This window comes from Eretmochelys imbricata, chromosome 6, assembly GCF_965152235.1.
Source record: "Eretmochelys imbricata isolate rEreImb1 chromosome 6, rEreImb1.hap1, whole genome shotgun sequence".
Classification (NCBI taxonomy): Eukaryota; Metazoa; Chordata; order Testudines; family Cheloniidae; genus Eretmochelys; species Eretmochelys imbricata.
The window spans coordinates 117,264,158-117,281,552 of NC_135577.1; the positions used below are offsets into that span (position 1 = coordinate 117,264,158).

Sequence of the window (17,395 nt, forward strand, 5' to 3'; positions counted from 1 at the left end):
AGCTATTCCTGATTAACTCCATGTGTGAATGCTCTTATCCCAAAATAATAGTGTCTTATTTTGAATACATTTAATCCATTTCCAAAGTGGATTAATCTTATTTGGAATACAATTAATCAGGAATTATTAATTTAGGAACAGCTAATCAGAATTACTCCCCATGTAGACAAGCCCTTAGAAAAAAGGCAAGCTAATAAGCACAACAGCAAAACTCCATCCCATACTCCATCCAAAACCCTTCTTAGCTCTCCCCAAAGGCCCTATAAAGTAGATTACTTTTGCCACATGTTCTGAAGGCCAAAAAATTTCTACCCATTGCTGGCCCCTCCCTCTTTTCTGTTATAGTGAGAAGGACAGATTCAGTGAGCCAGATTCTGTTCCTAATTACACCAGTGTAAATCTGGAATCACTTCCCTTTATTTCAGAGAGGTGATTCCAGATTTACACTGATGTATCGAGATTACATCAGTATGGTTTTAACATCTTACATCTAATCTTGAACTAGACAACAGCAAAAAACAAAAGGATCCTACATGAGCTGAAAGAAAGAAATCCTGGAAGCTGAACTTGAGCAAATTTTTAAAAGTATTGCATAGCTGGGGAAAGGACCGCAGACACACATTTGGAGATCAGTCTGTATTATTTTGCCACTCAAGTGCTAAGTGTTGTCATTGCGAGTCATTTCAAATCCTGCTTCCTTATTGCTATGAACACTGTTCTCAACTGAGTTCTGGTTGCTTTGTGTCCCCTCTCTTCACCCAGGTATACCCAGCTATAGAGAATGGTTTGCCTGGTACCTAAATTCTGCTCACACAGGTTCCCGGGCATACCTCTGAATGAAGTCTAAGTTTCATTCACAGAGATGTACACCTCCAGAGCTAAGCTTTCATTTAGAGTAAGATGCTTCTTTCCCTCTATTCAGCCACTGATTCTGGCATTCTTTAGCATACAAACAAAGAAGTTGTTCTCCAATTTAAAAAAAGACACTAAATCTGACTATTCTACAGTAGGAAGCAAAACCCCAGAGAATGAGTGGAGAGTTTTAGTCTTCATTATCTGATAGAGAAGAAAATATTAAAATTCAAGAGACAGGCGTTCAGCTAAGAGTCTTCTTTGCAGCGCGTCAGCACATTTTCAGGATACTTGAACATCTGGGGCAGTCCAAAGTGAACTTGTTTTCAGTGCATCCAACCAAGCTGATGTTTGGGCAACATTTCAAAGGCAGAGTCTATGCGCTTGCACCTACAGAGTGATTTGGAATACAACGGTATTCTTTTACAACTATTGTCTGTTGCACTTCATGATTATCAACATCATCATGGAAGAAGATGATACCATTAACCCAGAGAATGTATTTACTCCCTGTAAGTCCCAATGGATCCTTCGACATACAGAGAAAACATTTGAAGGCACAGATACGAATCTTACTCTGTGTCCGACTTCCTCTTTATGCTGCCCCACCTGAGTTATACAACCTTCCTAATATCTGAATATGTGTATTATACTGTTAATCATGGTTTTCTAATACAGAGTACCAATTTAGATGCACACACGCATGAGAATGCAGTAACAATATCAATAGCCTAGATAAATGAAGGTTGCTGGTAAAATATCTGTTACCCTGTATTCACATACTTGAAAAGCAGTAGATATTAAAGCTCTCTATTTGAAAACAGTGTGATTATTGCAATTAACACTCTATCCAAAAATTAGATTTGTTGCCACGTTATTGAGTGACAACATGCCCCCCAAGAATACCCTGAAGCTTGCCCCTCCCCAGTTAGAACAAGCTATAAAATAAGCCCAGAAGGCACTCAATGTTCTGGCCTTTGTTTCAGAGGCAATAATGCATGCGCTTACACTGAACAATACAATCACTGCTACGCTAAGTACACAGTAAATATTCAAGTGTCATTTTAATTACAAATGTTCCCATAATGAAGAAAAAAGGATTCTGACTTGTGAAACCCCTATTTGTAAACTGCAACCGTAAACATAAGGAGCCATTCTATTGCACTTTACAACAATGAGAGACTACGTACTCCACAGGCTGTATTCCTCTACTATGTTAGTGTTCATAAAGCATGTTTATTTCTCAGTAGTAGAAGTACTGCAGTTCTCAGAGCAAGCCAAAAATAATACAGAAAAAGCATATATATGAAGTACTGGAAAGACACTGGGCCTGATTCTCCTCTTCCTTCCACTGATCTTACAGTAGTGGGACTCCCCTGACTTCAGCAGAGTTAATCCCAATTTAAGCAAGAAGATCAGGCTCATTAATTAGTATGTATGATCAACAAACACCAGCAGTGAAAAGTGGAGAACTAAAACCATCACACACAGAGATACATTGTGTCAACTTATTTTCCTAAGAGGATAACTTCTTCAATTAAAAAAAAAAGTAATTTTGTCTCTTGGCTGGTGATGTCATTATCTCCACAGAGACCCCTAACTATTACTGTACAGAGCACTGAAGAAAGATTTTACAGTGTTTTTTTTTTAAATGCCCTGATGCCCTGACCTCCTTAAAACAGAGCAGCTGCTGCCACACCAACCATATGGAACAATAAATTACTGGCTGCCATGGCTACAGATACTGGCTCCTTCTGCAGTCTGATTTAACCAGGGAAGGCTAGAATATTGTAGTGTGCCATCACTGAAGAACAGAGCTGTTTCTGAGGCTTGAGTGGGATGGGGCATTAATGCTCAAATGAGCAGCTTCACAAAAAGAGGACAGCCAAAGTCCTTTATGCCACTTTCAACATGCATGTACCCCCATCAACACGACTACCTCCCCATCTATCCCAGCTCATCAGACTTGCTGAACACTGCGCTTTTGCTGAGCAGAAGAAATACTCTGAATTAGGAGCTGTTTTGTCTCATATGTTTTGTATCATTTCCTGGGTTAAGACGCATTGTGATATACAGCATGATTCTGTTTAAAATATAATACTTTGACAAAAATGAAATGGCTCTCATGATCTTTCTAAATGCTTCTGTAATCATTCATCATTTACTGTATCTTCTGGTTTTATACATTTGCATTATGAACTATGCAACTGACAGAATTAAATATATTAAAAATAAACCACAAAACAAGCAATGTTGTGAATGGTAAAGCAAACCTACAAAAGGAAAAAGATGTACAAACGCCAAGTGCAACATACAGATTTCAAGCTAATTTTGAAAAATTATTCATATGTTCCAGTCAACCAACATATATAACATGTGAAATTGATACTCTTGACATTTTTTTGGTCAGAAAGTAATGGCACAGTATTTGTCGTTGGTGTCTGCTCACTGTAGAATCTGCTTAGCTCCAGCTTCAGTTAAGACGTACAAGACAGCATCTAGGTTTGTCCTCCAGCCTAACAATTTAAAAGAAGATTCAGTATAATAGAATCTGACAGGGCTGAAGATCACATAAATTGAACTTTCAAAGTGAACAAATGCTTTGAAAAACAAGCTGACTTTTTAAAAAAGTTTTTAAAACAAACTTTTTATTTTGCTTATTACTTAATAAACAAAGATTATATAACACAGTACATAAAACAGAAAGGAAGTTATGGGGCAATACAGATGTGTAATTTATATTAGGCAATTCATCCACCCAGGGGATTATTATACCATAACAATCTCCTCAATTTAATTCTGGAAATAATAGTTTTAGAAAGTCACCAAAAGCTCTCTTACTGCTGAAATTTAATTTAACGCATCCACATAGGAAACCTCTTACTGCTGCTTACCACCCATACTAATGTTATAGACAGAAGGACAGACAGACAATGAATACATGATGGCATGATGTGATATAATGGGTTTATCATCACGAGTCTGTGATGGCTGTGTTAATCATGAGTGGAGAAACCTTGAGTAAAATTATGCAGGTCATCCGAGACAAGTGCCAATGAAACCTATATAACCATGCCATTCCATCATGCATTCTGTAAACACCACATGTGTGGCAGAAAATCTACTGTGAAGTGCTCTAGAGAATTTTATTGGTGTTGTTTTGGCATCACTCTCAGTTATAAAGCCAGGCTGTCTTTGTACCAGGACCAACTGAACAGACTTCTGCAAAAGGGGAAAAACAACAATTGTAAACATCTCTAACAGTGACATTAAATAGCTTTCCAGGTCAAGGATTTAATGGTGTCCCCCCTACTAGAAAGTTGGGAATCTCCTCTTTTCAATAGCGTCAAGCTCCTGTTAGCAGCAAACTTTAAGCCTGCCATTGGTTCCAGCCTGCATAGTTGGCTATCCTAAGCCTCAGACCCGTGGTGGTATTTTTGCAGAAGATGAGGGATTGAAGATCCCATATTCTCAGGACAGAACAAAACATTTCTCTGGCAGCTTGGAGTCAATGCAACTACTGCTAAGTAGATGGGTTGCAGTCTGAGTGACACTGGCACCTGGCTCTAACCCATACTCTCAACTGTGTAAACTAGCCCAGGTTTAAAGCACCTCCAAACACAGGTTAGAGGTTTTTCTGTGTGGACAAGGGGGCAGGGCAAAGGCTAAAACCTGGGTAAAGAGCCCAGGTGAAATGTGCAATGAAGACATACCCGGTAAGGAAACAGTAAAGGGGGTAGGCTTTGCAGTGGGGATGCTCTCACCTGGACAAGGCAAAGCAGAGTGGCTCAGAGCCAGATGCTGATCACCTGGACTAGCGCTAGAGTGAAGACATACCTCAAGAGAAACATCTACTGGTGAAGAATAAAGTCAGCATCTGCGCTGTTTTCCTAAAGACTGTTGCATCTTCTTCAGAACAGACAAGCACTCTGCTAATATACAGGTGCCTGGACACATTTTCCATACCTGTTCTTGTGAGTGAGAAGGGAGGAGTGGATACGGATGAAAGACAAGACTGAATATTTTGCTGTGTACCTGCAGCACTCACTGATCTCCAAGACCTCAAAAAAATGCTGTAAAACATCAACATGGTGTTTTTGTCACTGACCACAACAAGATATTTTCAACTACAAAAATGGAGGGAGTTCAAATATAAAGCCACGGCACTGAGCCTCAAGCAAAAATAAACCAGAGAGCAGATCAAGGAGAGCCTCTATATGTCTCTCACTCTAAGAAATTACTGCAGACCATGGGAAATTGCAATTGCTCTAGGTCAAGAAAGGCTGGCTCTGGTAACTTTACTGCCTTGGCCAATGCACCTACTTTCTGACATTATGAAAGTGGAAGAAAGGGTTGCCACTTTTCTAATTGCTGGTAACCACAACCCCAAGGCCCCAGTCCCTGCTCTGCCTCTTCCCCCAAGGCCCTGCCTCTGATCTGCCCCCTGCTCTGCCTCTTCCTCCAAGGCCCCAACCCACATCGCTCACTACTCTGCCCCGCCCCCCCGGATCATCTCAAGGAGCCTGCCTGCTGCTTGCTTGGCTTTTGGTTCAGGTGCCATTTAGGGTTGCCAGGTCCCCAAAAACCAGGTGCCTGTCAACCCTAAATGGCACCCGGACACAGAAGGTAAAACCCGGACGGGTGGCAACCCTAGTGGAAGACTTTACTGGATTTGTCAATATGGATGCTGATGAACTCACCTCTTGAGAGCTGTCAATAGCGGAAAGTATTTGCAATTTAAAAAAAAAAAATCTAGACTTGATCAAAGCCACTATCCAAAAGATGCCATCCCTTTCACCACACCAGCTGGAGCCTTTTCTGCCTGCTCAAATGAAATGGTGGCAGAAAGGCAGATTTGCATCTTATAGGAAAAGCTTCTTGAAACAGAGGAAGCTGTATAGCTGGGTTACAACTTTACTCTGAAAAGTATGTAAAAAACCACACTATGGCTCCAAATCAGTAAGACACACAAACCTGTGCCTCACTTTAAGTATGCAAGTAGTCCCACTTTAAGTGCTTAACTGCCTTGCTGTACTGGGGCCCAAAATGGTTGTGGTATATAAGGCACGTACCTTGAGAAGAAAAAATTTATGGAAATTATATAAGGCAATCTAAACACCAATCATTTTTACATCCTGTGCTTACAGCTACGGATAGACAAATCTTTCTAAATTAACAAATCACACAAACACTTCTATAATCTGATTAGAGCTAAATTACATTGTGAAGATGTGTATTTCCAATGGCAAAGTTCTTAACAGTAGGGTTTTTGCCTTTAATTCTGGTACAAATGTATTATCCCAGATGTAGCTGATGAGGTCTACAAGTATTTGCTTTTGGACAGGTGTTTTTGATCAATCTCAACCTCATAAAAACAGATAATGAGGCCAAAGATGAAAAGGAAAAACATCTAGTAATGTGCAGTCTCGGAGAACAATCCACAGAGACTGTTATACCCAAAGGTGATGCAAGATTTATTGTCAGATCTTTCCTGTTTAAAGTATGTGACATTACAAGGACAAATATCACACTAGACATAACATTAAATTACCTCTTCCTCCTCCACTACCTCAGATAATACAACACTGTTTAAACGAGGTGCCGCTTGCAGGTATATGCAGGGGAACACATTAATTTAAGATTCAGGTAACTGTAATTTCATACAAGTAACTCATCAAAGCACAAGGGTATACAGTAGAAACATCCCCCTCTCCCCCTGTGTCTGGTATATATTACATTAAAGAGCAATTTCATTGCCAACCATCTGGAAATCAATGTATTCCAAATTTTATTTCATGATTACCAACATTCGTCTTCATAACTCATTTCCAATTATAAGCAATAAATCATTTCTTCTTGCCTCTAATTTATAACAGCCAATTAAGGGAAATCTCTTATTTAAATAGCAAGTATATCTTTACATTACACATATTTTGAGGTACGCACTGAACATGACTACTCAAACAGCCTAATGGCGATATGGTGGTACAGCACTGCTTTGGCAGGTACTACGGAACACATACAAAGGCAAATACCATACTTTGTACTCTCATGACTTGTGTATCTCAGGACTTTGTGCAATTTAAGAGATCAGTGTTACATGACTGATTTAACTGAGATGAAATTGGTAGTTTGCCACCCATGAAACAGCATGTATCTGAGGTAAGTTTCGAGTCATGACCTCCCTAACAGGAATTGCATTAAAAGGAAGAAGTGGGCCAGTAGTGCAGTCTCTTAAACTAATTAATTTTTTAAAATACAGCTATGAGAGTTAAAGTTGAGTCAAGGCAGCTTTAACTTTCACATTGGAAGTCTGTGACAGAATGTACCTGGTATTCACACCCTACACACTATGGTAATAATCTATGTACAAAGTATGCCTTGTGAGTAGGGCTCCGTGACTTCTGCAGGGGCTAGTGTGGCTGAACCCAGGGCCAGCTGCTCAGGTGGCCCCAGGAACAGCCACACCAGCCGCTGCTCCAGTCGCTCCAGGCAGCGGTCCCTGGCTGGCTGGAGCAGCCGCGCAGTCCATGGCCCCCAGCAGCAGGTGCCATTGGCCCCAGGCGCCCTCCCCAGCCCCGGATGCCCCTCAGCAGCAGCCCACTCACTCCCACCCAAGATTTAATCATAGGTATTTTTAGTATAAGTCATGGACAGGACACAGGCCATGAATTTTTGTTTCTAGCCCGTGACCTGTCCATGACTTTTACTAAAAATACCTGTGACTAAATCATAGCCTTACTTGTCAGCTATCATTTGAAAACTCATAATTTGCTGGTCATTACTTTCCTGATAAAATGTGCGTGGCAATATTTTATGCGAAGTTATAAGACTCCACTGTACGGTATTACTAACATATATTCCAAACTGAGGTTGCAAAACAGGTCTGTCTCAAACAAAGGAATGTGTGCTCTGCTTAATTTGCACGTAAGCAGTGAACACAGTCATAAAGCAGGAAGGTAAACAAAGAAAGCTCAAACAGGTGAGGAAAAAGCAGCAGTAAACATCCTTCCCCATAGACTTTTTCTCTCCTCGTATCCAGTTGGAAATGTTTTCAAGAAGGGGACAAACTATAAAAAGGAAGGGAAAATCCTGCAAGGCACCTTGCCCCCAATTGCATTCAAGGCATCTGAAGCGACAAAGGAAGCATTCGTTGGATTCGTCCTCTGTTTTGAATTTAACATCATTTGTTAAATTAGGCACCAGTTGCTTAACTTTTATCTTTATTTTTCTTGTAATCATTTCTGACTTTTATGCCTCAATACTTGTACTCACTTAAAATCTCTCTCTTTGTAATTAATAAATTTGTTTTATCTAACCCAGTGTGCTTGAACTGAAGTGTCTGGAAACTCCATTTATGGTGACAAGTTATGTGCATATTATTTCTATGAAAGAAATAATACACTTTATATACACTTGTACTGTGCAGGAGAGGGCTGGGCAGCACAGGATACACATTTATGGGTGATGATCCGGGACTGGGTGTGTTGAGGTCACCCTGCAGCATAACCAATGCTGGTTAGAGCCAAGGTGCGGCTGGCTGGCTGGCTGCAGCCCACACACAGACATAGCTGGGAGTGACTTACATGCTGGTGGCTGTTTGTGAGCAGTCCAGGCTGGAGGCTACAGCAGCAAAGCATTGCAAAGGGTGCCACAGAGCAAGCACTAACAGTAAGCCACAGTAATGTGTGGAGCTAGACTGTGAGCTAACTCGCCCTGCTGTTTTGGGCCCTGTTAGGAATTGTGTGGTGCTTTGCATATATGTATGAATGTCACACTGTCAATGCACCAATTAATTTTGTGGTGCTTGCTGTACATTTATGATTATTGCACTGTTTGTGTCACTGATCCTAGGCGTTGTGTCACTCTGAACAGTAACAGGTCAGTGGGTGCTTTTAGTACAGCTCAGCATTCTGCAGCATATATTGAGAATGAGAATAAAGATAAATTATTTTCTAAAAAATACAATGTTATTGAGTAACAAAACCACTACAGAAAATTCTATATGATGTAAAAGCAAAAGCATCCACCATGCAATCTGCTTGTAGATGGCCACATTCTTACGGCTGGTCCATAGCTGTGCCTACACAGCCTCTTCTCCCCACTTTCCCAGGAGATCCAGAATCTCCTGTCTACTGCAGGTCGGCTGGGCAGCTGCACACAACAATCGAGATCTGCTAGGTGTGCTTGCCACGCTGGACAATCAGGAAAAAGCATTTCAAAAATGTGCTGGGTTTTAACATTTAAAAGGTGGTGGTGGTGATGGTGAGAGAGGAACTGTTGGGTCTCCATGACACCTGGGCAGTGGGGTTCACAACTGTGACCAGAGAGGACAGTGTTGGCCATTGTGAAAGCTGCTGGAGGACTGTTAGTGTCAACACTCATGCTGCATCAACTTCAGTACATCGACCCTGGCTCAATGCCACTCAGAGAGGTTGTGTTACTGCATCACCCCTAATGGGGTGATTACATCAGTGGAAGACAAATTTACGTGTAGACACGTGCACAGGTAGACTAACGCAAGGTGGCTTACGTCAACCTAACTTTGTTGTGTAAACTAAACCAATATAAACCTGGCTTAAACCAGAACAAGCATGCCCAACACAGCCTATTGCATTGGGCAAATAAAATCAGTTTAAAATCCCATCTTAAGTTAAACCAGTGCACCTAGGTGTTGAACCTTTAAGAAAGGCTTCCTTTGTATAAAATATTAGTCACTGAAGTTACATAAGCATGAACATCAAACAAACAAAAGAGTGACTAAAAATCCTTTTCCCTCCTAATTGCTTAACCTTTCTTCAGCTCTTGTAATGTCACTGAACTAATTCTCCAGTTATCACAGACATCTTCCAGCCTACAAAGGATATGAATTGTGAATGTAAAAAACAACTCTATTTAAAAAAAAACATAAATCATGCCATCTTTATTATACTGATTATTGGGATATGGAGCAAGGAAAGTGGGGAAAAAAAGGTTTAGTTGACTGACTAGGCATGGTGAAATTTGTGAAGTATATTACAAATAGGTGCCTCTATGCTGCTTCATTTATATAAAAAGTTTTTTTCCCCATGAAAATCATTTTTGTCAGCAGATTACTCTGTAGTGTCAAGAAGTTTTTCATCATATTTATGATACACAACAGATATTAATGCAACTATAATATGAATGTGTAAAACATGGAACAAATGCTAATCATCTCAAGTAAATCCCTTCTTTTTTACCTCAAAGAATTTTTCACCTCAGCTATTTTAGTTACTTGAAACAGGTACTGTACAAAACAGTGCAGACTGTAAATTCCCCAATATAGTTTAAATCCTTCTACATTCTGAGCTATGTTTGAAGATCAATAAAATTATACTTTTAGGTTAATCCTACTGCATTTTTTTTTATTTTGAACTTATACCTCAGGAACTCTAAACTAAAAATTCACAGTGAAAAGAGAAAAACTGATATACCTAAAAGACCTCAGCTACTTAAAGAAAGAAGCAGAATGTTTAATGGGGAGGCTACATATGTGCAGAGTCTTTTTAACCTTTTGTGCTGTACACATCCCTCTCCAAAGCAAAAAGAAGATTAAGCCCAGCCTGAAGTCACTACTTCAAAGTCCACTAGTAATAATTTTGCCAATTTGTTTTTCCATTAGAACAAATGTCAACTAAACCAAAAGCATCAATAAATGCATACATTACAGCATGCAAAAAACAATTTGTTGGAATTGTGTCATATCAGGAAAATAAGAAAAACCTTTAACCATTATCAAATTAAGTTTTAAATCAGTGTAAGTTGCTATTTTTGTTTATTTCTTGTTGTCACTGTGCTCATTTTGTTCTGTAGATTTGAAAAACAAGTTCTGAAGAGTCAGCCAACAACAAATGCTAAATTAAAAGGATGGAATCGCTTTTTTTAAACATATGTCCTGAATCTTTTAAGTTTAGATCTGCTGTATTCTGTATATGGGTAAAGAATGCAACAAATGTTTTAGAAGAGTTTAGACCAATGAGACAACTGTCAGTTTTGGACTAGCTTGTAAAAAAAAGTCTCCTTTTCCAGTTGTTTTAATTGCCACACTCTGTATTTTCCTTTATCAGCATTGCAGAATCATTCCAGCTGCCTTAATTTTTGCATCTGTAGAGTACCGTGGGAACATTAATACTTGGCAACGCTACATTTAAAGCGTTTAGGATGACTACACAAATCTGTACTTTCCTTTTCTTGGTTGTTTACTGCAGTATTAAAGTAGATGAAGAGATGGAGGAAGTATTTGTTTTAAAATATATATATATATATATATATATATATATATATATATATATATATATATATATATAATGAACTCTTCGGGTGTACTGTGCATATTTTCATGGAAGCTTAGGTCTCTCCGAATAAACCATTTTAATGCCACTGAATCAAATTCAACCATATACATGGCAGACTTACATTTAGGAATTAGTTCAGTAGCAGTTCATGACCCTTTGCTTTGAAGTAAACTACAACACATTAGATCAAGAATTTACTAGCCTAGAACTATAAAGTTTGCCCCAGTATTAATGGAAAAGAAAAGTGTCAAAGTCACAAATAAACTTTCACTGTTACATCTAAGTTTGAGTTTTTGAACATCTTATTTGAAAACGTTAATAGGAGGCTATAGGTATCTATTTATAATTAAACAAGAAAGGTTCATAAGGTCTCCCAGTGAACAAAATTAAAAACCACTTACTTGAAATGTAAGTCACCCAGATACTGCACAAAGCAAGCTATACCCACCAACAGAAAGGCATTAAAAAGCCTTTAAAAGGTAAAGATTGATCTATCCAATATATTCCCTAAACTGATTTATCAAATTCATATCAAATATATATATTCCATGTGAATTCTAACACCCATGCTGAACAGCATGTGGTAGGCCAAATTCCAACTCCCCACTCAATTCCCAGGATATAAATCCAAAATTAAAATTGCAAAAGCAGCATGAATGTGGGATGGTATTTTTGCCAACTGCAGCCCTATACAGAGAACCCTTGTGTGGATTACTCCTGCCAGAGGCAGGAGTAATATGTGACAACAAAGGGTGGCCGGGTCAGAAAGAATGCAGAGTAAATCACACTGACCATGTACCGTGACCATGCCCCAATATTCCTTCTCCATGGCTTCAGCCAGGGTTGACAAGCATACTACAAACAGAGTTCATCAACAATTACATCCCACTGTTCCCCTCCTACCTACCTGTGGTACTTCTGTGGCCCCCATTACCACAGTATCTGAGCACCTGACAGTCTTTAGTGTATTTATCCTCAACACCTTTGGAGGTAGGGAGGTGCTTTTTATCTCCATTTTGCAGATGGGGAACTGAGGCAGAGAGACTAAATGACTTGCCAAAGGTCAGAGAGGAAGCCTCAGGCTAGCACCCTAACCACTGAAGTATCCATCCTCTTCCTCTCCTGTCTCTGTGCTTCCCTGAACAAAAGAAATTACCTAGCCTTATATTAATGATATTTTAATCAGCCTCCCTTCACTGGAAAAATTTTCATTAGTAACATAACAAAGTGCAAATAAAGTTGATCACCTCGAAGTTTACCTACTAACCACCTTGGTCAATGAACAAGCTATGTACTTGGTTGCTTTTACATCATCAGCACCTTTGTGGATCCATTTTTCTTTCTTCTTCTTAAGCATATTTTAGTACTGAAATTTATAAACCATGATTCACAAGCTATTTTCTCAGGATGACAGCATCGTAAGTAAGAACTGAGAAGCTAGGTGTACGGTATCTGTCAGACAAACACTAAGTTGGCTCTAGCTACTAATATAAATAGCAAAAAAAGGCTTACATTTATTAGAAACAGATTAAACAAGTTCGAATTCTTTGCAAATGCTAGAACTACTGAAGATACCTAGCCAACTCTAGCACAGCATGAGTTTTAGTTGTCTATCACTGCACATTTAAACACCTAAGGACTCTGAAATAAACGATGAATTGAATTCACCATCAAAAGACAAAATCCATGTTCTAGCTGCCAAAACCTTTAACAGCCTAAACAGAAAATGTCACAAATAATTTTCAGTAACAGTATAAAAATAAAAAACAACATTTTAAAGTCTTAAGGGGATGGACAGATAGACAGATAGACAGATAAATGAATTTTTTAAACAAGAATCATACTTCAATTGGATTGATAAAGCAGAACAAATTAAGAAAAAAATCTAATACGCAATTTTATTTTTAAGCTCTTCAGTTCTGTTAGGCTCATCAGCCTGAGGGACAAAGTCAACAGAGACATTTTTAAAAAGCAGTGCTGTTTTATTTGCATTAGGGTTCTGGGAATCTTCACTGGTGCCAGACAAAATAAAACAAAAACATTTTGAAGGAAAAAGGCCACACAATTAGAAGTGCTGTTTTGGAGCCTTTTCCATCCCATCTTTGACAAAGTCATAAATTATGCCTTAGGTGCACTTTACACACACACATCCAAAATCATGTTTAGAATATCATTGCACAGGGATCCAAAGACACCTGCAACTTGAGCAGCTTTCGTGGTGCTGGCAGCAGTCTGAAATTCTTGCTGGTTTGGGTGATGTGACTTTGTAAGAGGAGGGAGTTTGTATACTTTGAGGTTCTTTCCTCATTGTGATTTTAACCCGCACTTTCATGCTCCTCCTAAAAAGACCCAGTGGCAGTAAACTCTCAAGGTTTGCAGGGGCTCGTTTGGCAGACATGAATTACTAGCAAGCAATTTATTGCTGCTGAGCTGATGCAGTTTGTCTATTATGCTTAGGGATATTTTTGTATATATTAAAGGATCAAAAATGGGCTGCTTTATAAAGCACCTATATGAACATTTTAAAAAATGGCATTTTCACATTTAGACTCTATAATGAAGTGAAGTTTTGCTGAGCAAGAAGCTGCATATCTTTCAAAAGTATTGTACAAACAAGTTGTTTCCATATAAGTTGTTTTCACATGAGTAAGCAAACTACATCGAACCACCAGCAAAACAAGTTTTACTTTCCTCTTGTGCTTGCTAAAGTAAGAAATCATGAAAAAAAACACACTAAGGTAACTATTTCTATTTAAAATGAAAAAATGTCCATGAGAATAGTAATTAGAGTTGGGAAATAATTAGTCTTAGATTTGTTTCTGTAAGACAAACAATTTCAAATGGGTCAACAGAAGCAATGTCAGAAAAAGGTCAAGACAATTCTCTTTCACACTAGGGACAGCTGTTGCAATTCACAGTAGTTTTTCTTTGTTGTTGAGAGAAGAGAGATCACTGCAGTCTCAATACCTGAAGTAGTGTATGAGAGCCAAATGGTCATGGAAAATCAGCATCCTATCTACAAACTTCTAAACCATGTTTTCAGTTCTTTTCAAATTACTAATATAATTAACTGAAATTGAATTCTGAGGAAAAAATTTGGCCCTTGTTCAACCAAGTACGACCCTTCCCCCTCAAAAAATATCACAAATCCTTTTACACCAGATCTGAATTTGGCCCAAGATGATCTCTATCAGCAGCAGTAAAATATAAAGGCCCATCCAGTCAGCCATCACTTTCTACAGGGACCTCTATTTACTCACTAAGAGTGAAATTCACTCATGGTGCACAGAGCCAGTACAAAGCCCCTCAGCTCCACGTAAACTTTGCACAGGGCTATGTAGGGACAAGCAGCTGCACAGGGTGCCTTTGCATTCCCAACACATTACAAAAACGTTCCCTGTGTTGGCCCCACATAAGCTGCATGGAAGATCACGCTGGGGACAGACTATAGAAGGGGCTATGGACTGATACATACATGAATCCAGCGGTACCAATACCCCATAAAACTGGTGCCAGAGGGCTGCGAACTCTAATCCAGGCCTTGGATCCTGACTCCAGGCTGGGGAGGTTGATTTTACCTTCAGAACTCCTCTACCAACATACAGCTTAAATACTCAGGCTTTGTTCGGGTATAGTCACCTCCACCCAGGCAAAGCCTACCTTCTCCCACTGTCAATTACACATTCCTATATTCAATATTACAGTAATCAGAGGATGCTTCTTGTTGATCAGCTAATAACCAGTCCTGGACAGGAATAAACTCTACAGCCAAAGTCCAGAATAAGATAGTTACTCAGTCTGAGAGGAAGTAACATTAAGACATTATATAACCAGATTCTGTAGCATATAATCAAATTTTAAATTACAATAAAAAAACCTACCAGAAATGCATGTCACACTACAGAAAGGCAAACTGTTACAAAAATGGGAGCCTCTTTATTCTGGAATAACACTGTGGAGCTGTGCGGCCACTGGTTCCTCTGCCAGCAGGGCCAATCAGAGTGGGGCCAGGAGGGCCATTTGGTCTGGGCCTCAAGCTCAAATTTAGACACTTGTAAATTTTTTAGCAAATAAGAAATGTGATTTGGTAACAGACAATGTTTTTGCACAGAAAAAGTCTAGAAAAGTATTTGTTAAATAAAAAAATATTCAAATTATGTCTCACTCTTTTTTGTTGCCTTATTTCGTTTTTGTGTGTCATCATTTTTTATTTTTATTATGGGTAGGGGCCTCAAAATCTGGAAGTGGCCGCGCACCCCCTGGGATCATCTCGCGCACCCCAGTTTGGAGACCACTAGATTAGAGCAGATAACTTCACAAAGTTATCCACCCAGTCAGAAGGAAGCAGAGAGCAGCGTGTGGCTGCTCTCTTAGCCCTACTACACGCACAACTCCTCCCTACCCAAAAAGAGTCCTAACCCCAAAGGCCCCATGCTCCAGCACAGGCTGGAGGGACAAGGAACAGCGGTTCTTCCTTCCTGCTAGTTTCTACCTGGGTTCTTTGGCTTCTGCTTTCTCCTCACTCTCAATAGTGAAGGGCATCATACTAGTCAGAGAAATTAGAGGAGACCATTACTCATATCATCTAGCCAGTGCACACGGTCAAGTTTCTTGTTCTTTGTCACAAAAACAATGGGGCTTCAACCTCCCTTTGGAGACTAAACCACAGTCTAATTATAGACTGCACTGTCAAGACATGCTTTTCTGCTATTCCAGTGAAATTTTCCTTTTCTAAGGTTCATCCTTTTACTATTAGTTCTACCCTCCCATACTACCCTATACCATTGTTCTCCACCTTTGCTGTCTGTTTGTTTGTTTCAAGTATTTGTAGATGTTTATGTCATCCCTTAGTCACTCCTGAACCAAACTATACATACTCTGGCAAAGTCAGACCTGACAGCTATGTGCGCTTATAAGTCACCGTCTCCAGACACCATTATTTTTCTCCTCTGAGCTCCCTCTCATTTCTCTATATCTTTCTGGTGCAGACAATCAAACAACTGAACACAACATTCTAGACTCAAAGTTCTACAGGGAAGAACTCTTCTCCTCCCTAATCCATGATGTGATGTTTCTTGTACATATGGCTCAAACTTAGCCTTTATTACAGACTCATATATAATTTGCTGACCACTATCTCCCCCCTGCCCCCGTATCTTCCAGTATTATGGTTTCTACAGGTTTCACTCCCATTTATTATGTGCATTTCAGATTTTGATTTTTTTTTGGGTGCATTAGATCAAATTTTTCCACAACGAATCTCACTTTATTTCCTGCCCTTGTTTCTAAAGCCCTCTAGGTGTAGTTGTTTTACATCTTATTCCCCAATGATGTTCAGAACTCAATTTATTGTCTTCTGCTAATTTCATTAACACTGTTCACCCCTTTTCCCAAATAATTTTTGAACACTGGATCTCACATATCATTACACTGTTCCAAACACCTTTGCGCAACTCAATACCGCTACTTGTTGTTTGTTTGGGAAAAGACTGTAGCACTGGGGGAAAAAATAAAAAGGACTTGAGTGAGAGAAAGTGCCTGAAAAGTCTGTTTCCTCAAGGAAACAGGAAAACATCAGGAAAACATTAAAGAAGGTGAAAAAACTATATCTGTTAACAACATTAGATCCTGAAAGATTTTGCTTTTTCTCATGACCTGCTTTGTTAGGTATCTGAAGGTAACTTTTGCCAGGAACAGATGGTGTTCAAGCAGTCAACTGGAAAATGATCTAGAAGACAGCACTGAGATGATGTGTGGAAGTCTGGTCAGTTATCCAAATATGGTATGAATAGGAATGCAGCTGCCCAAAAAGCCTTTGTTTCAAAAAGGAAATGTAAGTAGGACAAAGAGAAACCTCTGGGCAAGACATTTTAGGATAAAGATAAACTTGACTGTAGAATAATCACAATTTGTCCCGAGTCCATCTTCACAGTGGATGTATCAAATAGTCACTGGACCTTTCAACATTAGATAAAGTGGATGAACAATAATTGGACATATACACACAAAAACAGAGCAGTGGATCTTTTAACATCTGGTGGAACACCTCAAAAAATGGAAAAGGGTATTATAATTGAGATGACAGTGCTCAAAAGTACAAACACATCCTAATCCTCTATGCAATACTTTCAGGTGACCAATTAAATGTTATCTAGATTTTCATCTCCAGTATGACATTACCCAAAACAATGTACAAGACTTGCAAATCAGGGACTTTACGTATTATC

At 39.2% G+C, this 17,395-nt stretch overlaps 1 protein-coding gene across 5 annotated transcripts in view; it reads right to left on the minus strand.

Annotated features, from left to right (window-relative positions):
* The window catches only part of BRF1 (BRF1 general transcription factor IIIB subunit), a 230,619-nt gene that overhangs the window by 16,830 nt on the left and 196,394 nt on the right, over positions 1-17,395 (minus strand). The window contains exon 16 of one of the 5 annotated variants that reach the window (XM_077819494.1): positions 3,296-3,368. The exons of the other annotated variants lie outside the window; for them this stretch is intronic. Coding sequence (XP_077675620.1) covers positions 3,326-3,368 — 43 coding nt within the window. The 3' untranslated portion in view covers positions 3,296-3,325. Of the gene's footprint in view, positions 1-3,295; positions 3,369-17,395 lie in introns of those variants that run through there. 5 annotated transcript variants of the gene reach the window in all.